This window comes from Oncorhynchus kisutch, linkage group LG16, assembly GCF_002021735.2.
Source record: "Oncorhynchus kisutch isolate 150728-3 linkage group LG16, Okis_V2, whole genome shotgun sequence".
NCBI lineage: Eukaryota > Metazoa > Chordata > Actinopteri > Salmoniformes > Salmonidae > Oncorhynchus > Oncorhynchus kisutch.
Window position 1 is genome coordinate 36,944,973 of NC_034189.2, and position 25,405 is coordinate 36,970,377.

General features: G+C 42.8%; 2 protein-coding genes and 2 long non-coding RNA genes across 5 annotated transcripts in view; 1 reads left to right on the top strand and 3 right to left on the bottom strand.

Annotated features, from left to right (window-relative positions):
- Window positions 1-13,646: 13,646 nt before the first annotated feature.
- LOC116353989 (uncharacterized) lies at window positions 13,647-14,184 on the bottom strand. Its single transcript, XR_004203432.1, has 2 exons — window positions 14,101-14,184; window positions 13,647-13,683 (listed from the first exon to the last, which is right to left on the bottom strand). It is a non-coding gene; the product is annotated as an uncharacterized LOC116353989 (long non-coding RNA).
- Window positions 14,185-14,292: 108 nt separating this feature from the next.
- LOC116353982 (uncharacterized) lies at window positions 14,293-18,427 on the bottom strand. Its single transcript, XM_031792244.1, has one exon. The coding sequence runs from the start codon at window positions 18,425-18,427 to the stop codon at window positions 14,426-14,428; it is 4,002 nt and encodes a 1,333-aa protein (XP_031648104.1). The 3' UTR covers window positions 14,293-14,425.
- A 2,006-nt stretch (window positions 18,428-20,433) lies between these two features.
- Window positions 20,434-21,030, bottom strand: LOC116353990 (uncharacterized). The gene is made up of 2 exons (XR_004203433.1): window positions 20,888-21,030; window positions 20,434-20,470 (listed from the first exon to the last, which is right to left on the bottom strand). It is a non-coding gene; the product is annotated as an uncharacterized LOC116353990 (long non-coding RNA).
- A 581-nt stretch (window positions 21,031-21,611) lies between these two features.
- The window catches only part of LOC109906648 (ATP-binding cassette sub-family B member 6, mitochondrial-like), a 38,328-nt gene continuing 34,534 nt past the window's right edge, over window positions 21,612-25,405 (top strand). Inside the window, exons 1-2 of one of the 2 annotated variants that reach the window (XM_020504466.2) lie at window positions 21,612-21,831; window positions 23,000-23,527. In XM_020504466.2, coding sequence (XP_020360055.2) covers window positions 23,012-23,527 — 516 coding nt within the window. In that variant the 5' untranslated portion in view covers window positions 21,612-21,831; window positions 23,000-23,011. Of the gene's footprint in view, window positions 21,832-22,999; window positions 23,528-25,405 lie in introns of those variants that run through there. The other variant, XM_020504467.2, reaches the window with a different exon arrangement.

Here is a 25,405-nt window from a genome sequence, read left to right on the forward strand (position 1 = left end):
ATAATAATCATACTCCATTTACAGTATGTATTGTCAAATTCTGTTTAATTTATTTTTTTAAAAGGGCCATAAGGGAAGATCTAGCCATTTAGCTGAACTTGAGTTATTTGAGAGAGAATGTGGACTTTACACTACCGTTCAAATGTTTGGGGTCACTTAGAAATGTCCTTGTTTTTGAAAGAAAAGCTCATATTTTTGTCCATTTAAATAACATCAAATTGATCAGAAATCAAATTGATCAGAAATACAGTTAATGATGTAAATGACTATTGTCGCTGGAATCGGCAGAGTAAAAAAAAAAAAAATATATCTACATAGGCGTACAGAGGCCCATTATCAGCAACCATCACTCCTGTGTTCCAATGGCACATTGTGTTAGCTAATTGAAGTTTATCATTTTAAAAGGCTAATTGATCATTAGAAAACCATTTTGCAATTATGTCAGCACAGCTGAAAACTGTTGTTCTAATTAAAGAAGCAATAAAACTGTACTTCTTTAGACTAGTTGAGTATCTGGAGCATCAGCATTTGTATGTTCGATTACAGGCTCAAAATGGCCAGAAACAAAGAATTTTCTTCTGAAACTTGTCAGTCTATTCTTGTTCTGAGAAATGAAGGCTATTCCATGCGAGAAATTGCCAAGAAACTGAAGATCTCGTACAACACTGTGTACTACTCCCTTCACAGAACAGCGCAAACTGGCACTAACTAGTTATGTGACTTCTGAAGGTAATTGGTTACACCAGATCTTATTTAGGGGCTTCATAGCAAAGGGGGTGAATGCATATGCATGCACCACTTTTCTGTAATTTTAAGACATTTGTTTTCACTTCACCAATTTGGACTATTTTGTGTATGTCCATTACATGAAATCGAAATAAAAATACATTTAAATTACAGGTTGTAATGCAACAAAATAGCAAAAATGCCAAGGGGGATGAATACTTTTGCAAGGCACTGTACAGCGCTGTGTACTACACCCTTCACAGAACAGCACAAACTGACTCTAAACAGAGTAGAAACAGGAGTGGGAGGCCCCGGTGCACAACTGAGCAAGAGGACAAGTACATTAGTGTCTAGTTTGAGAAACAGATGCCTCACAAGTCCTCAACTGGCAGCTTCATTAAATTGTACCCGCAAAACACCAGTCTCAACTTCAACAGTGAAGAGGCGACTCCGGAATGCTGGACTTCTTGGCAACGTGTCATTGGAACACAGGAGTGATGGTTGCTGATAATGGGCCTCTGTACGCCTATGTAGATATTCCACAAAGAATCTACCGTTTCCAGCGACAATAGTCATTTACAACATTAACAATGTCTACACTGTATTTCTGATCAAGTTGATGTAATTTTAATGGACAAAAAAATTGTATTTCTTTCAAAAACAAGGACATTTCTATGTGACCCCAAATGGTAGTGTTTATCTACGTGAAGTCCTTAGGGTTACGGGTTTGGGGTTGAAACAGAATTGGAAACTGCATTAATCAAGGGGAAGTGAAAACTGACATACTTAACATTCATATAGTGCACAGCGGACTTTACATCATGAAAAGCTGTCTGACTGTGAAATAATTAGATGAATCGCAATGCATTTGAGCATTTGTGACTGCAGGAGTAATACCAAAGAGTGGTCCTGCTAGCAAATCACTGCTCTACCACTACAGCAGTCAATAATTTGTAGGTGTACAATGTGCACAAACTGTTGCAGTCAAATTACTTACACGAATGCACCATGAGTTTGAAATGTTCTGTGCCAATGAGTGACATTGACACCACAGGAGGTTGGTGGCACCCTAACTGGGGAGAACGGGCTTGTGGTACTGGCTGAAGCAGAATCAGTGGAATGGTATCAAATACATCACTATTGGTTTCCATGTGTTTGATGCCGTTGCATTTGCACTGTTCCAGCTATTCTTTTTGATCAGGCCTCCCCTCAGCAGCCTCCACTGATTGACACAGAGAAAAATGTGTTTGTTTTGTCTTATATGTTAATAAAGGGTATAATTAAAGGTGTATTGTGATGAAGTGGGCTCTGTTTTTACTAATTTACCATATTGCTAGCTTTATATTATTAGACAACATTTTTTGCCATACAGTAACTTGCATAACATCCCAAGACTGTTCCTTCCCTGCCTTCATCTTAGCTGTTGATTGGTTTCTAAGCGGGCTTGGCAGCCATTACAACGGGTGTAACTGCTGTGCTAGCTAGTGCCGTTTTATAGATATTCAGCTAGAGTTTTCTCTTTCTAGTATTTGGCTAATTTTGGATAGACAGCATGGATTTCAACTAATTGTTTAGTGAATGAACATTTCAATTTTCTGACTTGGAGACCTGAAAGGAGCTGTGTAGCGACGCTCCCCGTCCAACCTGACAGAGCTTGAGAGGATCTGCAGAGAAGAATGGAAGAAACTCCCCAAATTTAGACAATTTTTTCCATACAGAATCTTTCCAGATCCTTGATATCATTCGTCTGTGCTTATGGAATGCCCTCTTCAATTCAAACCACAGCTTTTCGATATGGTTCAAGTCGGGAGACTGAGATGGCCATTGCACTCTTTAGATTTTGTGGTCAATTAACCATTTCTTTGTGTATGTTGATGTGTGCTTGGGGTTATTGTTGCTGCTCCAGTTTCAACTTCCATCTGACTGTGCTGCTGCTCCAGTTTCAACTGTTCTGCCTTATTATTATTCGACCATGCTGGTAATTTATGAACATTTGAACATCTTGGCCATGTTCTGTTATAATCTCCACCCGGCACAGCCAGAAGAGGACTGGTCACCCCACATAGCCTGGTTCCTCTCTAGGTTTCTTCCTAGGTATTGGCCTTTCTAGGGAGTTTTTCCTAGCCACCGTGCTTCTACACCTGCATTGCTTGCTGTTTGGGGTTTTAGGCTGGGTTTCTGTACAGCACTTTGAGATATCAGCTGATGTACGAAGGGCTATATAAATAAATTTGATTTGATTTGATTGTCTTGCTGGAAGATCCACTTGCAGCCAAGTTTCAGCCTCCTAGCAGAGGCAACCAGGTTTTGGCTAAAATGTCCAGGTACTTAGTAAAGTTACTAGCTACAGTGGGGCAAAAAAGTATTTAGTCAGCCACCAATTTCAAGGTCCTGGAGTGGCCTAGCCAGTCTCCAGATCTCAACCCCATAGAAAATCTGTGGAGGGAGTTGAAAGTCCGTGTTGCCCAGCAACAGCCCCAAAACATCACTGCTCTAGAGATCTGCATGGAGGAATGGGCCAAAATACCAGCAACAGTGTGTGAAAACCTTGTGAAGACTTACAGAAAACGTTTGACCTCTGTCATTGCCAACAACGGGTATATAACAAAGTATTGAGAAAAACTTTTGTTATTGACGAAATACTTATTTTCCACCATAATTTGCAAATAAATTCATAAAAAATCCAACAATGTGATTTTCTGGATTTTTTTTCTCATTTTGTCTGTTGAAGTGTACCTATGATGAAAATTACAGGCCTCTCTCATCTTTTTAAGTGGGAGAACTTGCACAATTGGTGGCTGACTAAATGCTTTTTTGCCCCACTGGAGGATGTTGTTAATACTTCTATGTTAAGTTTATTTAAGGAATTTTGATAAAGCCACAATCTAGAAGATGTCCTGCACTTCATTTGATTTGTAATAATGAAATGTACCCAGATAATGGAATATAATGCCTGATGAGCTTAGTACTACTTTCTTACACTATAATCATAATTCAAAATATTAGGTTATTACATTTTAAAAAGGCCTAATTCACAATAATGTGATTTGTACCGCATGCAAATGGTTTCTTCACACACCACACTAAGACATTATCTCATTCCACTACCTTTTCAAGATTTATTTTATGACATGAAAGTAAGCTTTGCTTTTATACTTACAAGACCATCAGGCTTTTTTTCAAGTGAGCTGTTTTGTCTTGTAGTAATGTGGTGCCTGCCTGTATTTCCCTAAACCTTAATTTTAGCAATACATGTCATTGAGATTTTTCTTTTGATAATACCATCCTTTGTTTGGTCAGTAGGTGCCCAACATAACAACTGGTGGTTGTGTGTTGGACACAGGCACTCATATAGATATAATGAGCTAGCCTGTCTGCATTCCTGATTTCTGTAACCGCTAGTTTACGTAATATTGACATAAGCTCAGAACCACTTGTTTTGCAAACATGTTCCTGTTTTATCAATTGCTGTGCTGATCAATGGACAGTTCATTTCCTCTGTCAAATTAATATGTAGCTTTAAGTTATCTTCGTATTTGTATTTATTTTTGCAGTGAAGATGATGACGCTACAATAATACACATTTACAATAGGCCTATATCTAAAAATACATACAGCCTGATGATAGATACATACACTGATGTCCCATGTTTCAGGAGCTGAAATAAAAGATCCCAGAAATGTTTCGTACGCACAAAAATCTTATTTCTATCTACTTTTGGGTACAACTTTGTGCTCTTAGTGAGCATTTCTTCTTTGCCAAGATAATCCATCCACCTTACAGGTGTGGCATATCAAGAAGCTGATTAAACAGCATGATCATTACACAGGTGCACCTTGTGCTGGGAACAATAAAAGGCCACTCTTAAATATGTTCATTTCTCTACCTTAAGCCAAATCTAATCTCATTTTAGAGAATTTAGCAGTACGTCCAACCGGCCTCACAACCGCAGACAACATGTATGATATTGTGTGGGCGAGTGGTTTGCTGATGTCAACGTTGTGAACAGAGTGCCCATGGTGGCTGTGGGGTTATGGTATGGGCAGGCATAAGCTACGGACAATGAACACAATTGCATTTTATAAATGGTATTTTTGTTGTTCTTTTTTGTTGGAAATATGTTGTATAACCCTTTTTTCTCCCCAATTGTTGATCTTGTCCCATCGCTGCAACTCCCCAACGGGCTCGGGAGAGGCAAAATTTCTCCTGCCCTGAGCCTGCCTGCCATCCTGTACCTTTGACCCACCTTTCTGTATTACTGACCTTTGCCTGCCCTGAGCCTGCCTGCCGTCCTGTACCTTTGACCCACCTATATGGATTAACGACCTCTGACTGCCCTGGACCTGCTTTTTGCCTGCCCCTGTTCAATTAATAAACTGTTGTTACTTTGACGTTGTCTGCATCTGGGTCTTACCTGAAACGTAATATCTGGGTATTCCTTTCCTTTGGCGGTCCTCATGAGAGCCAGTTCCATCATAGCACTTGATGGTTTTTGAAACTGCACTTGAAGAAACTTTAAAGGTTATTGAAGTTTTCTGCATTGACTGACCTTCATGTCTCAAAGTAATGATGGACTGTCGTTTCTCTTTGCTTATTTGACCTGTTCTTGCCATTATATGGACTTGGTTTTTTACCAAATAGGGCAATCTTCTGTATACCACCCCTACCTTGTCACAGCACAACTGATTGGCACAAATGCATTAAGAAGGAACGAAATTCCACAAATGACCTTTTAACAAGTTACACCTTCAAATGCATTCCAGGTGACTACCTCATGAAGCTGGTTGAGAGAGTACCAAGATTGTGCAAAGCTGTCATCAAGGCAAAGGGTGGCTACTTTGAAGAATCTCAAATATGTTTCACACTTTTTTGGTTACTAGATGATTACAAAATGTTTTATTTTATAGTTTTAATGTATTCACTATTAGGTCTACAATGTAGAAAATAGTACAAAATAAAGAAAATCCCTTGAATGAGTAGATGTGTCCAAACTTTTGACTGGTACTGTATATAATATATGTAGTCCTATAAAGTGCATTCGGAAAGTATTCAGACCTCTTGACTTTTGCCACATTTTGTTACGTTAAAGCCTTATTCTAAAATTAATTAAATTGTTATTTTTCCTCATCAATATACATACAATATCCCATAATGACAAAGCAAAAACAGGTTTTTTGAAATGTTTGCAAATGTATTCAAAACAAAAACAGAAATACGCTATTTATATAAGTATTCAGACACTTTGCTATGAGACTCGAAATTGAGCTCCGGTGTATCCTGTTTCCATTGATCATCCTTGAGAGTCCACCTGTGGTAAATTCAATTAATTGGACATGATTTTGAAAGGCACAAGTTCCCAAAGTTGACAGTGCATGTTAGAGCAAAACAATTTCCATGAATTGTCCATATGGCTCCGAGACAGGATTGTGCCGAGGCACAGATCTGGGGAAGGTTACCAAAACATTTCTGCAGCATTGAAGGTCCCCAAGAACACAGTGGACTCAATCATTCTTAAATGTTAGAAGTTTGTAACCACCAATGTATGGGTTATTTTGTGTAGATTGATGGATAAATTAATTAATTTAATCCATTTTAGAATAAGGTTGTGACGTAACAAAATGTGTAAAAAGTCAAGGGGTCTGAATACTTTCCGAATGCACTGTATACATCATTTTCATAGCAGGACACTGTAAAGTTCATTATCCATCTGAAGAAGGTTTGAATCCTAAGCAACCTGCCTACACTGTCACGCCCTGATCTGTTTCACGTGTCCTTGTGCTTGTCTCCACCCCTTTGCAGGTGTCTCCCATCTTCCCCATTATTCCTTGTGTATTTATACCTGTCGTTTGCCTGCCCCTGTGGTTACAATAAACGTTGTTACTTCACACTTGGGTCTTACCTTGATTCCTGATATACACATTGTTTGACGTACAGTAGACCAACATACCCACTGTAGTAGTTGAAAGCTTTGTGCATGTAAACCTTGGTAGAGCATGGGTAGAGTAGGCATTGTGGCGCTCATGTGAATTTCCTTTCTTTTTTTGGCTTCAGACCAATGCCTTCTTCTCACTTAAAACTTATTTTTTGGGGTTTTTAATGTCCATGGTTTTTACACCAAAATGTGATTATGCAACATTATTATATAACATTATAATACAACATAACACAGCAATACAAACCAAATAAAAATACATAATGACAAATGGCAACCGAAATAATTAGTTATATATCTTCCCTAACCTCTAAAACTACCCCCTAACCATAATTATAACCCCTATAGCTTTTGTCCTTGTGGGAAGAGGGAGAATTGTCCTTGTTTTACTATCCTTATGGGTACTTTGGGGTATGTCAGGTCCCACAAGGATAGAAGAACAAGAACACACACACATTGTGTGACTGTCAGTCATATGAAGTCTGAAGTGCTGCAGTTTATCGTAACACTCTCTGAGAAAGTTATCTAGGGTTTATTTCCAGAAGATAGAAGAAGCTGAGGAGATAATATAACGACATATGGAACGGTGTACATGTTATCAACAGGTTCCACTCAAGGTCAGAGCAACTTCACGGTGTTATTTGATTGATGCCCAATTAGCTGAGGTCATCTTGCAGGCCTTAAAGATGGGTTTACTATTAAAGGAATTAACAAACTTTTACATTTATTATATTTATTTGAAGAAGCAAAAGCATTCAGCATAAAACAACATGAGACCCTTCATACCACGAAAAAAAAAACACCTAGAAAACACTCAACCTTTTCTAGTAAGTGACCATTGGACTTTAAAAAATGCCTGATTGATTACATTTATAATTTATCGCTCTCACGTGCGTGCTTCTGTCCATTAACAACCAATGATGTGCTACATTTTTGAAGCATTTCTAACAATGCTAACGTCTTTTTCAGCCGAATCGCAAAATTCTCAAATCAGACCAAAGCACTTCGGTCAACAGCGCCAGAACCTAGCTAGCTAACACCAGTGTTTGGTTTTCACAAGACATAATGAGTCACATCTCATCCAAAAAGTTGACTCAAGTTTGCCAAAAAGCACCTGGATGATCACCAAGAGTCTTGGAAGAATGTTCTATGGACAGATGAGTCAAACGTATAACTTTCTGGACGACATGGATCCCATTATGCCTGGCGAAAACCAAACACAGCATTCCACAGTAGGAACCTTATACCAACGGGTCAAGAACGGGGGCGGTATTGTGATGATTTGGGGATGTCTATATGAAAATAGCTAAAAAGCAACAAATTTGAAGTTTTGGAACGGGTAAAAGTCCAGACCCAATCCCAATTGAGATGTTGTGGCAGGACTTGAAAATAACTTAAAAACCCACAAATATCGCTGAGTTAAAGCATTTCTTTATGGAAGAGTTGGCCAAAATTCCTCCACAGCATTGTGAGAGACTGATCAACAACTACAGGAAGTGTTTGGTTGGAGTCATTGTAGCTAAAGGTGGCACAACCAGTTAGTAGGTGTAAGGAGGCAATTACTTTTTCACACAAGGTTATTGGGTGTTGCATAACTTTGTTTATGCATTAAATTAAGTATGTATATAATGTTAGTTAATTCAGCTTCCCTATATCTAATACTAGGTTGTGGTTGAAGATCTGATAACATGCAGTATAGAAAATATGCAAAAGTGGAGAAAATTTGAAAATGGGTAAATACTTTTTCACAGCACTGTAACTAGTACTCACATCTGTATTCATAAAAAGGCTTTGGAAGGCTGGTCACACCACCATCCCAGACACCCTAGACCCACTCCAATTTGCAGACCGATATCAACCCAGAGCATATATTTCTCTACCACATCACCAAATTGCTGCCGCAAGCTCTGGACCATTACACCGGATCATCACCGCTAGCTAGCTGCAACCGAGTGGCTATTGTGGGCTAATGCATCTTGTCCAGAAGCAAACACCAGTTAGCCTTGAGCTAGCCTCGAGCTAGGCCCATCTCCCGGCCAGCCGACGGAGTATACCAGCAAATTCTTGGGCTACATTACCTCTTTAGCCAATTGGCCTGGACTCTTTATTGTCGTCATGGAGCCCCGCCGATCCATCAGGACTGGTCTGCCGACGTAATTGTCCGATATGGTTTTAACATCTGCTAACCCCGGCCTGCTAGCTTTCTGAACACTGTGTCTCCCGCTCGCCTAGCGTGGTAGTGACTAAACGAACGGCTCCCTGACTCACCTATTGCTGCTCACTGGACCCTATGATCACTCAGCTACACAGCTGATGCCTGCTGGACTATTCATTAACACTGTACCTCATTTTGTTTATCTGTCGGCCCCAGCCTCGAACTCAGGTCCTGTGTGGTCCTGTCTGCCGATTCATCACCATTTACCGTTGTTGTCTTAGCTCTCCCGACCAATCACCTGTGATTGCTTTATGCCTCTCTAATGTCAATATGCCTTGTCTACTGCTGTTTCGTTTAGTTCTTATTGTTTTATTTCCCTGTAGAGCCCGCAGTCCCGCTCAACAGATAGCTCTTTTGTCCCATCCCCCACGCATGTCGAGACCTCACTTGGCTTAACTGGTGCCTCCAGAGATGCAACCTCTGTCATTGTCACTCAATGCTTAGGTTTACCTCCACTGTACTCACATCCTACCATACCCTTGTCTGTACATTATGCCCTGAATCTATTCTGCCACGCCCAGAAATCTGCTCCCTTTATCATCTGTTCCCAACGCACAAGACGGCCAGTTTTTATAGCCTTTAGCCGTACTCTTATCCTACTCCTCCTCTGGTGATATATATAGAGGTTAACCCAGGCCCTGTAGCCCCCAGTACTACACCTATTCCCCAGGCACTCTCATTTGTTGACTTCTGTAACCGTAAAAGCCTTGGTTTCATGCATGTTAACATCAGAAGCCTCCTCCCGAAGTTTGTTTTATTCACTGCTTTAGCACACTCCGCAAAACCTGATGTCCTAGCCTTGTCTGAATCCTGGCTTAGGAAGGCCACCAAAAATTCTGAAATTTCCATCCCCAACTACAACATTTTCCGTCAAGATAGAACTGCCAAAGGAGGCAGAGTTAGCCTGCAGAGTTTTGTCTTTACTATCCAGGTCTGTGCCCAAACAGTTCAAGCTTCTACTTTTAAAAATCCACCTTTCCAGAAATAAGTCTCTCACTGTTGCAGCTTGTTGCCTCTCAGCCCCCAGCTGTGCCCTGGACACCATATGTGAATTGATTGCCCCCAATCTATCTTCAGAGTTTGTACTGTTATGTGACCGAAACTGGGATATGCTTAACACCCCAGTCATCCTACAATCTAAGCTAGATGCCCTCAATCTCACACAAATTATCAAGGAACCTACCAGGTACAACCCTAAATCTGTAAACATGGGCACCCTCATAGATATCATCCTGACCAACTTGCCCTCCAAATACACCTCTGCTGTCTTCAACCAGGATCTCAGCGATCACTGCCTCATTGCCTGCATCCGTAATGGGTCCACGGTTAAACGACCAACCCCATCACTGTCAAACGCTCCCTAAAATACTTCAGCGAGCAGGCCTTTCTAATCAATCTGGCCCGGGTATCCTGGAAGGATATTGACCTCATCCCGTCAGTAGAGGATGCGTGGTTGCTCTTTAAAAGTGCTTTCTTCGCCATCTTAAATGAGCATGCCCCATTCAAAAAATGTAGAACTAAGAACAGATATAGCCCCTGCTTCACTCCTGACTTGACTGCCCTTGACCAGCACAAAAACGTCCTGTGGCCTAGTGCAATAGCATCGAATGCACAAGCCCCCCCCCCCCCCGCTTCTCCTTCACCCAAATCCAGATAGCTGATGTTCTGAAAGAGCTGCAATATCTGGACCCCTACAATCAGCTGGGCTAGACAATCTGGACCCTCTCTTTCTAAAATTATCCACCGCAATTGCAACCCCTATTACTAGCCTGTTCAACCTCTCATAGCATCTGAGATCCCTAGAGATTGGTAAGCTGCCGCGGTCATCCCCCTTTTCAAAGGGGGAGACACTCTAAACCCACCTGTTACAGACCTATATCCATCCTGCCCTGCCTTTCTAAAGTCTTCGAAAGCCAAGTCAACAAACAGATCACCGACCATTTCGAATCCCACTGTACCTTCTCCGCTATGCAAACTGGTTTCCGAGCTGGTCATGGGTGCACCTCAGAGACGCTCAAGGTTCTAAACAATACGATAACTGCCATCGATAAAAGACAGTACTGTGCAGCCGTCTTCATCGACCTTCATCATCACCGCATTCTTATCGGCAGACTCAATAGCCTTGGTATCTCAAATGACTGCCTCGCCTGATTCACCAAGTACTTCTCAGATAGAGTTCAGTATGTCAAATTCGAGGACCAAATCGGAAGGCCTGTTGTCTGGACCTCTGGCAGTCTCTATGGGGGTGCCACAGGGTTCAATTCTTGGGCTAACTATTTTCTCTGTAAACATCAATGATATATATATCAATGTCGTCGCTCTTGCTGCTGGTGATTCTCTGATCCACCTCTACGCAGCCCTTCTTTGGAGACTGTGTCAACAAACCTCCAAACAAGCTTCAATGCCATACAACACTCCATCCGTGGCCTCCAACTGCTTTTAAGTGCTAGTAAAACTAAATGCATGCTCTTCAACCGATTGCTGCCCGAACCCTGCACAACTAACATCACTACTCTGGACGGTTCTGACTTAGAATATGTGGACAACTACAAATACCTAGGTGTCTGGTTTGACTGTAAACTCTCCTTCCAGACTCGCATTAAGCATCTCCAATCCAAAATTAAATCTAGAATCGGCTTCCTATTTCGCAACAAAGCTTCCTTCACTCATGCTGCCAAACATACCCTCGTGAAACTGACTATCCTACCGATCCTCGACTTCGGCGATGTCATTTACAAAATAGCCTCCAATACCCTACTCAATCAATTGAATGCAGTCTATCACAGTGCCATCCATTTTGTCACCGAAGCCCCACATACTACCCACCACTGCGACCTGTATGCTCTCGTTGGCTGGCCCTCACTAAATATTTGTCGCCAAACCCACTGGCTCCAGGTCATCTATAAGTCTTTGCTAGGTAAAGCCCCATCTTATTTCAGCTCACTGGTCACCATAGCAACACCCACCCGTAGCACGTGCTCCAGCAGGTATATTTCACTGGTCATCCCCAATGCCAACACTTCCTTTGGCCGCCTTTCCTTCCAGTTCTCTGCTGCCAATGACTGGAACAAATTGCAAAAATCTCTGAAGCTGGAGTCTTATACCTCCCTCTCTAACTATAAGCATCAGCTGTCAGAGCAGCTTACCGATCACTGCACCTGTACACAGCCCATCTGTAAATAGCCCACCCAACTACCTCCTCCCCATATTGTTATTTGTTTTGCTATTTTGCACCCCAGTATCTCTACTTGCTCATCATCATCTGCACATCACATCACTCCAGTGTTAATTGTAATTGTAATTGTAATTATTTCGCCACTATGGCCTATTTATTGGCTTTACCTCCCTAATCTTACTACATTTGCACACACTGTATGTAGATTGTTCTATTAAGTTATTGACTGTACGTTTGTTTATCCCATGTGTAACTCTGTGTTGTTTTTGTCGCACTGCTTTGCTTTATCTTGGCCAGGTCGCAGTTGTAAATGAGAACTTGTTCTCACCTGCCCGACCTAGTTAAATAAAGGTGAAATAAAAAATAAAATAAATACCTCTCCAGCAGATCCACAAATCTCTATTGCACTCCACACTCCCCTCTCCCACCTGGACAAAAGGAACACCTATGTGAGACTAATGTTCATTGACTACAGCTCAGCATTCAATAACACAGTGCCCTCCAAGCTCATCACTAAGGTAAGCACCCTGGGACTGAACACCTCCTTCTGCAACTAGATCCTGGACTTCCTGATGGGCCTCCCCCAGGTGGTGAGGGTAGGCAACAACACATCTGCCATGCTGAACCTCAACACTGGTGCCCCTCAGGGGTGCGGCTTAGTTCCTTCCTGTACGCCTTGTTCACCCATGACTGCGTGGCCAAGTACAACTCCAACACCATCATTAAGAGTGCTGATGACACAACGGCGGTAGGCCTGATCACTGATGACAATGAGACCACTTAAATGGAGGAGGTCACAGACCTGGCAGTGTAGTGCCGGGACAACAGCTTCCGCCTCAACATCAGCAATACAAAGGAGCTGACCGTGGACTACAGGACACGGAGGACCGAGGACGCCCCATTCACATCGAACGGGCTGTAGTGGAGCGGGTTGAGAGCTTCAAGTTCCTCAGTGTCCACATCACTATCAAGGTCCATACACACCAAATCAGTCGTGAAGAGGGCACGACGACGCCTCTTCTCCCACAGGAGGCTGAAAAGATTTGGCATGGGCCCTCAGATCCTCAAAAGGCTATACAGTTGCACCATTGAGAGCATCTTGAATGGCTGCATCACCGCTTGGTATGGCAACTGCTTGGCATCCGACAGCAAGGTGCTACAGAGGGTAATGCGCACGGCCCAGGACATCATTGGGGCCGATCTCCCTTCCATCCAGGTCCTCTATACCAGGCGATTTATGAGGAAGGCCCTAAAAATGTGCTAATTCTCCAGAAACCCAAGTCATAGACTGTTCTCTCTGCTACCGCACGGCAAGCAGTACCGATGCACCAAGTCTAGAACCAACAAGACCCTGAACAGCTTATACCCCCAAGGCATTAGGCTGCTAGGTAGTTAGTTAAATAGTTAACCAAATAGCCACCCGTATTATCTGCATTGACACTTTTCTTGACCCCACTGACCCTTTTTGTCTCATTACATATGCTGCTGCTACTGTTCCTTATCTGTCTGTATTCTGTCCTTGAGTTGCGTTCCCATGCAAAACTAGACAGATAGCTAACAACTAAGTCTTCAATAAAACTCCCAAGGCGTGACTTTTCTTGAATGAATATATTGAAAACGTTTATGTTGTGAAACTGCAAAATACAGAAAAGAATATACTTTAGTATTCAATTCACACCGACATACTGTAGCTGTACATTAAACATTTGAAGTTGCATAAATACAAAGCACGTGCTAAGGTACCATGCATCTGGCATGATGCCAAACCATATAGCTAATTGTTACTCATATGGTAATTGGCTCCTTTCATTACTCTAATGTACAACCATTTATGTAGAATAACAAAGCATATTACACTAGGAACAGTAACAAAACTACAGTATTGTATATTTTACAATTCGTTTGCATGACGCACGAGCAAAGTAATACAGCTAACGACATACATTTAAAGGCATTGCAATTTGTGAGTAAATGCAACCAATATTGATATGTAAGCAACTCTATCAATAACAAGATTATCATCATTAGCTAAATGCTTGAATCGAACTTACAAACAAATATTTCCAAGGCTGAAGCGTGACAAGAAATAACCGAAAGACCTGCACCGTAGCGTTGTTTGTAGCTGCTTCTTTGCGTGCAAAACAAATTCTGTACTTCCTGTTTGCGTCGTCTTTCTAAGTACCAGAAAGCGCCACTAGGGGGCAAATAACGCCATTGAACACAATGAAAATCCAATTTAACCATTGTAATAAAATAATCTGTTACCTTCTAACAGGATGGCAGCACACTCCCCGCCTGGCATAATGAAATTGTGCCACTATGAAATAAAACATATCAAGAAACAAATAATGTCCTTTCTATTTTTATCTTTTGTCTCTAGGATGCTTCAGAAAGAAGAACAACAATCTCTGAGATTGGTCTCAGAAACACCTTAGCAGCTCCTTGCTTGACAATTTTTAGTTCTACTTTCCTAACCTTTTTGTCAGTACTGGGAAAGGTTTTTACCACAAGCCCGACTGGCCAGTAATTTCTGTGTGCCTGACTGTCTTTCAATAAGACAACATCTCCCACTTTTACATTTGGCTTTTCTGCTGTCCATTTTCTGCGTCTCTGCAGCGTTGTCAGGTACTCCTGTCTCCACCTTTTCCAAAAGGTGTCAGCGAGACACTGGACTTGCTTCCACTGTTTTCCATGAAGGTCGTTCATGCTGAAGTATCCAGAAGGGGCTGAGGTAGCGCTGGTCTTTTGTGTAAGTAATATTGAGGGTGTGAGAATGGTAGGCATGTCAGGGTCGGTTGATACTGACACTAAGGGTCTCGCATTGATTATTGCCATAACTTCAGACATAAGAGTGCTCAAGACCTCATGTGTGAGACGAGTGGAGCCCGTCTGAAACAGCATAGCATCAAGAATACGTCTGGCAACCCCAATGAGTCTCTCCCAAGAACCACCCATATGAGACGAGTGTGGAGGATTAAATATCCAAGTACATCCCTTATCTGAGAGGTATTTAGTCAGTTCTGAGTCATTTGTGTCGATACCCAGTTCCCTGCAGGCACCTATGAAGTTTGTACCTCGATCAGACCGTAGCACTTTTGCTGGACCACGGATAGCGAAAAAACGCCTCAGCGCGTTGATGAAGCTGGATGTGGACATGGATTCGATAAGCTCGATATGGACTGCTCTAGTAGACATACATGTAAAGAGCACCGCCCAGCGCTTGGAGTCTGCACTACCACCTCTAGTGCGACGAGTTATGACATTCCATGGTCCAAACACATCAAGTCCAACGCTGGTGAATGGTGGTTCAGATGTGAGTCTGTCTGCAGGCAAGTCAGCCATTTTTTGGTCAACTAACCTCCCTCTAACCTTGCGGCAGGTGACACACTTGTGAATGATACCAGAGACCAGACGTTTGCTCCCAATAATCCAGAAGCCTGCTGCTCGAATAGCTCCATCTGAAAAATGACGGCCTTGGTGAGCCACTTGCTCGTGATAATGTCTTACCAGCAGAGTGGCAACATGATGTGTCCGTGGGATGATGAGAGGATGTTTTTCGTCTTGTAACATGTCGGCGGAGGATAAGCGGCCTCCCACCCTCAGCAACCCATCCTCATCAATCACTGGGTTCAGCTTTTTGAGTGTACTTTGCTTTGGGAACTCTTTTCCTTTTTCAATGCATTTGAATTCCTCTCTGAAGGCTTCATGTTGCACACAGTGAATGATTGCTGTTTTGGCTTGTGACAACTCACTTGTACCGCATGGTTTATTACAGTCATGCCAGCCTTTGCAGCTGGTGTTGTCTGCACCTTCATGGAAGGATCTTGCAACATGAATGAGTCGTGCTGTGGCTCGATTGAGAGTTTTCCAGCTTGAGAACCTCTCAAAGCGATGAGAGCCGAGTTGAGCTCCAGAAACTTTAGAGGCAAAGACAGTGACGTCTGGTCGAATCTCTGCATCTGTGTGAGGCTCTACAAGGTCAAAATTGATGTTCTCAGGCTTACTCGAGTTTGTTTGGGTCAGGAACGGTGGACCTGAGAACCAACTAGTGTGTTTTAAGAGCGCAGCAAGTATGGGCCTGGTTGCATGGTCTGCTGGATTGCTGTCAGTGTTTATATAGCACCACTGATCTGGATGGGTAGACTTCCTGATGCGAGTTATCCTATTGGCAACATAAACATAGAATCTTTTGGTGACATTGTGGATGTAACCGAGAACTATCTTACTGTCTGTGTAGAACTTGGCTGCATGTATATCAATGTCAATTTCGTCTTTGATCAGTTCATACATCTCAACAGCTAGCAAAGCCGCACACAGTTCTAGGCGTGGGATAGTGTGGGCCGGACGAGGGGCCAATTTTGATTTCCCCATGACAAATCCAACATGGCATTGACCTTCCGAGTCAATAACTCTCAGGTAGGCTACCGCTCCTATGGCTACTGTAGAGGCATCCGAGAAGATGTGTAGCTCTCTTCTTTGAGTGGTAGACAAGGAGACTGGGATGTAGGTCCGCTGAATATTCATATGTTCCAACTCCATCAAAGATTCCTTCCACATTTTCCATTCCTCTTCTTTTTCTGTGGGAAGAGGGGCATCCCACTCACTCTGATCAGAAGAGAGTTCTCTGATTAAGGCTTTACCTTGCATTGTTATTGGAGCCACGAACCCAAGGGGGTCATAAAGACTATTCACTGTGGACAGGATGCCTCTCCGCGTAAAAGGCTTCTCATTGTGGGACACCTGGAATGAGAAGCTGTCTGTTTCCAGGTTCCAGGAAAGTCCCAGACTCCGTTGAAAGGGGAGAGGATCCACTCCTAGGTCCAGATCTTTTAAGTCTTTCGCACGGTCCTCCATAGGGAAGGCTTCCATAACTGTTTTGCTATTGGATGCAATCTTGTGTAGTTTCATGTTGGACTCCGCCAACATTGCTTGTGTTTTTCTTAGAATGTTGACAGCTTCTTCTGTAGTAGCTACTGATGTCAGACCATCATCGACGTAGAAGTTCCTCACTACATATTGCTTGGGTTCTGACCCATGTTCCTTCTCACCCTGTAGCGCTGCTCGTCTCATGCAGTAGATGGCTACGGCTGGTGAAGGGCTGTTCCCAAATACATGCACTTTCATCCTGTACTCGGTTATGTTTCCATCTGGGTTGTTGTCTTCATACCAGAGAAACCTTAAGTAATCTCTGTGATCCTCACGTACACCAAAACAGTAAAACATTTGCTGCACATCTGCTGTTAGTGCAATGCAATCCTTGCGGAAACGCATTAGGACACCCAAGAGTGTGTTGTTTAAGTCTGGACCACTGAGCAGAACATCGTTAAGTGACACGCCTTGACACTTAGCACTGGAGTCAAATACTACTCGTATTTGTTCAGGCTTTTGTGGATGGTAAACACCAAATATGGGCAGATACCAACGTTCTTCGTCTCCCTCTAGTGGCTGTGAAGGTTCGGCTTGGTCGTTATCCAGCATCTTCTGCAAGAAGTCAATAAAATGACGCTTCATGTCAGGCTTTTTGTCTAAAGTCCTGCGAAGTGATGTGAGACGGTTCATGGCCTGCTCCCTGTTATTAGGAAGGCGACGTCTAGTGGGGCGAAAGGGTAGTGGAGCCACCCAGTTGTTTCCATCATCCTGGAAAACCTGTTTGTCCATAATGTCCAAGAAGGCTTTGTCCTCCACTGATGGTGCTGGTTTATCATCGTCTTGTGTTTTGTCGAACACGGAACATCCCAGGCTGTCTGTGTTCACAGTTGTGTTTGGATCTCTCAAGTGCACTGTAGAGGGAGAGATGTGTTTCTGAGCTACGCTGTTGTAGTTCTCTTTCACCTGGATGATGTCAGGGCAAGGGCTCAGATAGGATGTGCGACCATTTTGAAGTATGTTTGTCCTGAACACGTTAACATTGGCTGGTCGGTGAGCCGTTCCCAGACAGACCTCACCTACGATGACCCACCCGAGGTCGAGTCGCTGTGCATAAGGAGTGTCGTGGGGCCCATTGATTTGCTCTCGTACCTTGTGTACCCTTAAGATGTCTCGTCCTAAGAGCAGGAGGATGGGAGCGTCTGGGTCCACAGCTGGAATTCTGTCCATAACTGGTTGCAGATGGGGATGATGATACGCAATGTCGGGGGAGGGAATCTCCATCCTATCGTCTGGCATCATATCACACTCTATCAGGGTAGGGAGAGTGAGCTGCATGTGTCCATCTATAGACTCCACCATGAAGTTGACAGCTCTCCTGCCCGAAGTCTCTGTTACCCCAGAACACGTCTTCATGGTGTATGGAGCAGAGTTGTCATTGATGTTGAAGAGATTGAAAAACTCTGTCTTGGCCAGAGATTTGTTACTCTGTTCATCAAGCACTACATACATTTTGACAGCTTTCTCTCTTTTCCCAGCCGGATAAGCTTTGACTAGGCATATTTTTGAACATGATCTTGGATTGACTGCCTCACCACAGATCTCTGTACACTTTGAGGTGACAGATAGAAGAGCATCGTCACCCTGCTCCCCGCCATGCTCTGTCTCTGCTGTAGCGGTGTCTGTATTTGTAGGGGCTGGGCCTGGATGCAGAGCAGCAAGATGCCTGTCGCTGTCGCACTCAGAGCACTTGATTGAAACCTTACAGTCTTTAGCTCTGTGCTGAGTTGACCAACAACATCGGAAACAAATGCCATTGTCTTTGAGATATGATTTGCGCTCATCTAGAGTTTTGTATCTAAACCCACGACACTTAAGAGGATGAGGCTTGTTATATGTATTGGGCAGTGACGGTCAGGGTTTTCAACCTTTGTCTTGCTGGGTTTGGTTTGGTGGTCTGAGGCCTCAGATGACACATCTGTCTTGTATACAGTCACAGGTGTCTTGCTGCTGTACCTGGTAGGTTTCTCAGTTTTCATGGACACCTGGTTAGTTGAGGTGTAGAGGGTGAAGCTGGGGTAATTTCTAATTTTCGCCTGGTTCCTGATGAATCTCGAGAAGAACGAGAATGGTGGGAATGCTACCCGATAGTCCTCCTTATATTTGGATCCCTGTGCTATCCATTTTTCTTGTAAACTGAATGGAAGTTTCTCTACAATAGGGTTTACCCCCCGAGATGTGTCCAGATAAGCGAGGCCTGGAAGGTACCCTTCTACTTTAGCACACTCCAGTTCGAGAAGAATGTCACCTAGTTCTCTTAGTTTGTGATTGTCTTTGTTAGCCAGTTTTGGAAAATCATCAATTTTCTTCAACAGTGCATTCTCGATCACTTCAGGTGGACCATAGCACTCTTCTAGTCGTTGCCAGACCATGTTAAGTCCTGCTGTTGCGTTGAAAATATGGACAGATCTAATTCTGTTTGCTTGCTCAGACGACTCTGCCCCTAGCCACTTGGTAATTAGATCTAACTCTTCCCTGGCTGATAAATTCAAGTCTCTGATCGCATTGAGAAAGGATGCTTTCCATGCCCAATCATTTTCAGGGCGATCATCAAACTTCAGGAGTCCGGAACTCACCATCTCACGTCGTAGGAGGTACTTGGTGAGGTCTGGTGCCACTTGTGACTCAGGAAAGTTGTGTGTGTGTGACTGGAAGTGGGCTTGCTTTCCATTTCCACCATGCTGCTGTTCATTTCTTTTGAACGGAGAGTCTCTGCTCGTGTTCTGTTGTTTGCTACTTTCTGGATTATGGCATGTAGCTGGGTCAACACTAAGCTCTTGTTTCTCCACTTCAAATGGAAGTTCAGCAAAGTAGGGCCTAGCATGTTGTTGCACATACTCACATGTACGTTGGACTGGACTTAAGGGCTGTGTCCCTGTGTCTAGTTCTTTGCGAAGCTCTCTGCATTCTGATCCTACAACTTCTTCAAAGGCTGCAGCTTCAGCCAACGCAGCAGCAGCTGCTCTCTCAACTTGGAGAACATATAAACTTGCCTCGAGGTCAGCTTTTTGCTTCAACAAGCTGGCCTCTATTTCTGCCTTTTGTTTCATCACAGAAGCTTCCTTCTCAGCATAAGAGACTTGTGCGCGTGCTGAGTCCGCCTTGGCGCGTGCTTTGATGGCTGCAGAACTCGCGGTTGAGGATCTGCTTGACTGTTTTGATGACCTTGATCTTGTAGATTGAGACTTGGTCCCAATGTGCTGAAGAGGCTCTTCCATCTCTCTCTGTTGAACACCTGGCTCTGGTTGTTGCATCATAGACTCCTGGTCTTCCCTAGGAAGAGAGGCTTTGTTTGCTGATGAACGTAGAAACAAAACCACCGTGTGTGGTTATTTTTGAGCTTGAGCCCGATGTGATGATGTTTTTTCACTATTCTGTCCTTGAGTTGCGTTCCCATGCAAAACTAGACAGATAGCTAACAACTAAGTCTTCAATAAAACTCCCAAGGCGTGACTTTTCTTGAATGAATATATTGAAAACGTTTATGTTGTGAAACTGCAAAATACAGAAAAGAATATACTTTAGTATTCAATTCACACCGACATACTGTAGCTGTACATTAAACATTTGAAGTTGCATAAATACAAAGCACGTGCGAAGGTACCATGCATCTGGCATGATGCCAAACCATATAGCTAATTGTTACTCATATGGTAATTGGCTCCTTTCATTACTCTAATGTACAACCATTTTTGTAGAATAACAAAGCATATTACACTAGGAACAGTAACAAAACTACAGTATTGTATATTTTACAATTCGTTTGCATGACGCACGAGCAAAGTAATACAGCTAACGACATACATTTAAAGGCATTGCAATTTGTGAGTAAATGCAACCAATATTGATATGTAAGCAACTCTATCAATAACAAGATTATCATCATTAGCTAAATGCTTGAATCGAACTTACAAACAAATATTTCCAAGGCTGAAGCGTGACAAGAAATAACCGAAAGACCTGCACCGTAGCGTTGTTTGTAGCTGCTTCTTTGCGTGCAAAACTAATTCTGTACTTCCTGTTTGCGTCGTCTTTCTAAGTACCAGAAAGCGCCACTAGGGGGCATATAACACCATTGAACACAATGAAAATCCAATTTAACCATTGTAATAAAATAATCTGTTACCTTCTAACAGGATGGCAGCACAGTCTGGTTGACTAATCGCTTCATTCCTAGTTATACATACAGATCTATCTCAATTAACTCATACCCCTGCACATCAACTCTGTACTGGTACCCTGTTTATACCCTGTTTATATAGCCAAATTATCGCTACTCATTGTTTATTTATTATTCGTTTTACAATTACGTTTTATAACTTTTCAATTATTTCTCTATTTTCCTTCTCTCTGCATTGTTGGGAGGGGCCATAAGTAAACATTTCACAGATTTTCTGCACCTGTTGTTTACAAGGCATGTGACAAATACAATTTGATTTGTAATGCATTGACATTTCTACTCCTCATTTTGATAGGACTTGCAGGAATGATCAAATGTTTTTTTCTTATCCATCTTAATCTTCTGTAGTTAAGATGTTGGTATACTGACTGGATACAGCCTGTCATCTACTGGCCATATATGAGATTGCGTAACATTATATTTGAACATGCTTGTTATCCAGGGGGCTCTAGGACCCGGTTCAGGCAGTGTTTTGTAGGAAAGTGTCGATTGTCGAGTGATGGAATACTTTGCTCCTGTATGCCGCGACAAGAATAAGGACAATTTACAAGTGGATACAACAAAATGACCATTAATTGTTATTTTTTACTTTTAATATCTCTTCGCGTAAAACGGGTTATTTGTTGGGAGCTTCAATTCACTAAATCGCTTTCCAGCACCAGCTTGTCTTGAGAAGGTGAGTGTTGTTATAAACAGCAACAGATCTAAACTAGCTAATTTAGCTAGCTAGCTATCTTGATAGGTTGACTGACTGAAAAACACACAAATGGTAGCTGGAAAAAAATTACTACTGTAAATCTGACGCTCTGTCGTCACAGTCACATTGTTTAATGTGGCTAAACAATGCCACAGGGGAATATGCATCTTGATTCCTATGATGATATCTGTCGTGCTCAAGAAAGGATTCCATAAGAGCCATATAACGTTTTTGTAAAACATAATCTGAAGCATTTGTTTAAAGTTCCATATCACATGACAACAAAAACAATGGAGTAATAGGGTTTAATAGTTTTTTGGGGGGTTATGATAATAAAGTGCATTTGTTCTTTCATTGAAGTCATGTACATCCAAATTAATCATTGTATTAGTTGAAATTACAATGTGCACAGTGACCTCTCTCTGAACTGGAGCTTGTGAGGGCTTGTTCCAACATTCCAAGCTACTCCATGGTACATGTGTCGGCATACCACTGTAACCTAATTCTAGTGTGATATTTTGAATGAATATCAGTTGATGAAATGTGATGTGTCTTAAGTGCCTTGACTGAATCAGAATTGGTCCACCGCCCACCCCAGATGACACTATGGGGTGTGGATTCACCTGACTGGCTGGGATGCTGTTAGGAGCCATGACGGAAGCACTAACCATATCGTAAAGTTCACAGCCCGATATAGCAGGGCTGTCATGGATCTCCTAGGCATATTGAAGTCTGTTGAATGATTATAGACTTGGAAGAGATGCTTGCTGTGTTTTGCTTCATAGTACAACACACACCTCAAGGAGATTCAATCTGCTCTTGACCCTGATACATTAAGTAGGGTATAGCAAAATAATGAACAGGTGTTCACTTTTAATCGCTGCTGGGAGAGTTATGAATGGAAGAAGTTAGACTAGTTGAATGTCATCATGAATAGCAGTTTAGAATAGGATACAAATACGGTCCGGTGAAAATACTGGAAGACTAATTTCATGCAGTCTATGATTTTCTTTGCCTGTCCTGCCTTTTTTAAATCTCTTAACATACATGCGGACCAGGTTTCTGATCTTGAGCCCTATGTGTAGGCTTAATGTGGTAGTAATATGTCTGTTATAGTGAATACTCTTTCCCCTCCCTGTCTCCCCAGCTCCCAGCCACCATGGTGGTAGTGCAAAGCTACTGTGAGGCCAGCGCTTCCATCTCCGAAGCCTGGCTGGAGGGCGGCATCTCGCCCTGCTTCTACTTCACCCTGGTGGCCACCGTCCTGCTTACCCTCTCCTTCTTCTTCGGCGCCTTCCACTGCGTCTGCTACCGCCGCTACGGCACCGAGATGGAGCCCAAGTTCGTGCCGCGCTCCCGCCTCTATGGCCTCCAACTGGCAGTCTCCCTGCTCCTCCTGCTGCAGTTCCTAGGGGGGCTGGTGTGGAGGGCAGCCGGAGGAGGGGAGCTCCCCGGGTATGTGGTGCTTTACGGATGCCTGTCCATGCTGGGCTGGGTCTGGGCAGTGGCCCTGCTAAGGCTGGAGAGGATGAGGGTGCTGGTGAGGGACCGGACACAGGGCCACAGCATGGTGCTGCTGCTCTTCTGGGCTGTGGCATTTTCAGCTGAGAACCTGGCCTTCGTCTCCTGGGCCAGCCCCTACTGGTGGTGGGGCCTGGAGAACACACAGAAGCAGGTGAGAGAGGAGGAGGGGTATGTTCAGGAGGGTGTAACATTATAGAATGTCCTCAATCTACAAATTACTCAGAGAGACACGTCTGTTATACATAATGCACTGGAGTCTGTTTAGGAGGGTGTAGCATTACAGGACTTTCAGAAATAAATATATTGTTGTATAACATACATGTTTAACTGTCAGGTTAAGATCTTTTCATTGCCTTTCTATCTGCAACGTTACAAACATTTCACCCATTTGGAATGAACCTCACAGCTCAACTGTCAGTGAGGATAAACTGCCATCCCACTCCATAGTTTCACTGAGGTTGTTCAAATGTTGACATATAATGTTGCTTGATATAAGTATTAAACTTAGTTTCAACACTCCATTACACAAGTGTAGTAGTGGGCTTTCTAAAAAATTAAGTTAGTCTGCTCATAGGGTGTGATATCCATGTAAATGGGACACATAGGCTAGATGTAATATGGTTATTTTCAAGTACCTACTTAATAACCTCTAAATCCCTTATTCATCATGGGTGTTGTGGTTGTAGTTATTTTTTTAAACAGTCTATTTCAAAGCAGTTTCTCACAAGTAGACTGCTAAAATAGGAACTGATTTTCCAACCATGACACAACAGTGGAAGGGAGGTGAGCCATGATCATTATTCAGCTATGAGTAACTCTAGAAGTGCTTAGTCACTGCCCCATCTTGCCCTTCCACATCCCTCTCCCTCTGGACACTCCCCCAAATAAATACACAGTTGAAGTCGGAAGTTTACATACACCTTAGCCAAATACATTTAAACTCAGTTTTTCAAAATTCCTGACATTTAATCCTAGTAAAAATGCCCTGTCTTAGGTCAGCTAGGATCACCACTTTATTTTAAGAATGTGAAATGTCAGAATAATAGTAGAGAGAGTGATTAATTTCTGCTTTTATTTATTTCATCACATTCCCAGTGGGTCAGAAGTTTACATATACTCAATTAGTATTTGGTAGCATTGCCTATAAATAGTTTAACTTGGGTCAAACGTGTCGGGTAGCCTTCCACAAGCTTCCCACAACAAGTTGGGTGAATTTTGGCCCATTCCTCCTGACAGAGCTGTTGTAACTGAGTCAGGTTGGTAGGCTTCCTTGTTCGCACACTCTTTCAGTTCTGCCCACAAAGTTTCTATAGGATTGAGGTCAGGGCTTTGTGATGGCCACTCCAATACCTTGATTTTGTTGTCCTTAGGCCATTTGGCTACAACTTTGGAAGTATGCTTGGGGTCATTGTCCATTTGGAAAGACCCATTTGCGACTAAGCCATAACTTCCTGACTGATGTTTTGAGATGTTGCTTCAATATATCCACATAATTTTCTATTGCCATCTATTTTGTGAAGTGCACCAGTCCCTCCTTCAGCAAAGCACCCCCACAACATGATGCTGCCACCTCTGTGCTTCACGGTTGGGATGGTGTTCTTCGGCTTGCAAGCCTCTCCCTTTTTCCTCCAAACATAATGATGGTCATTATGGCCATACAGTACGATCTTTGTCCCCATGTGCAGTTGCAAACCGTAGTCTGGCTTTTTTATGGCGGTTTTGGAGCAGTGGCTTCTTCCTTACTGAGTGGCCTTTCAGGTTATGTCGATATCGGACTCGTTTTACTGTGGATATTGATACTTTTGTACCTGTTTCCTCCAGCATCTTCACAAGGTCCTTTTGCTGTTGTACTGGGATTGATTTGCACTTTTTGCACAAGTACGTTCATCTCTAGGAGACAGAACGCATCTCTTCCTGATCGGTATGACGGCTGCCTGGTCCCATGGTGTTTATACTTGCGTGCTATTGTTTGTACAGATGAACGTGGTACCTTCAGGCGTTTGGAAATTGCTCCCAAGGATGAACCAGA

What these genes read in the sequence shown, in the direction of transcription:
- LOC116353982 (XM_031792244.1), bottom strand. Translation starts at nt 18,427, where the DNA reads ATGTATGTAGTGCTTGATGAACAGAGTAACAAATCTCTGGCCAAGACA.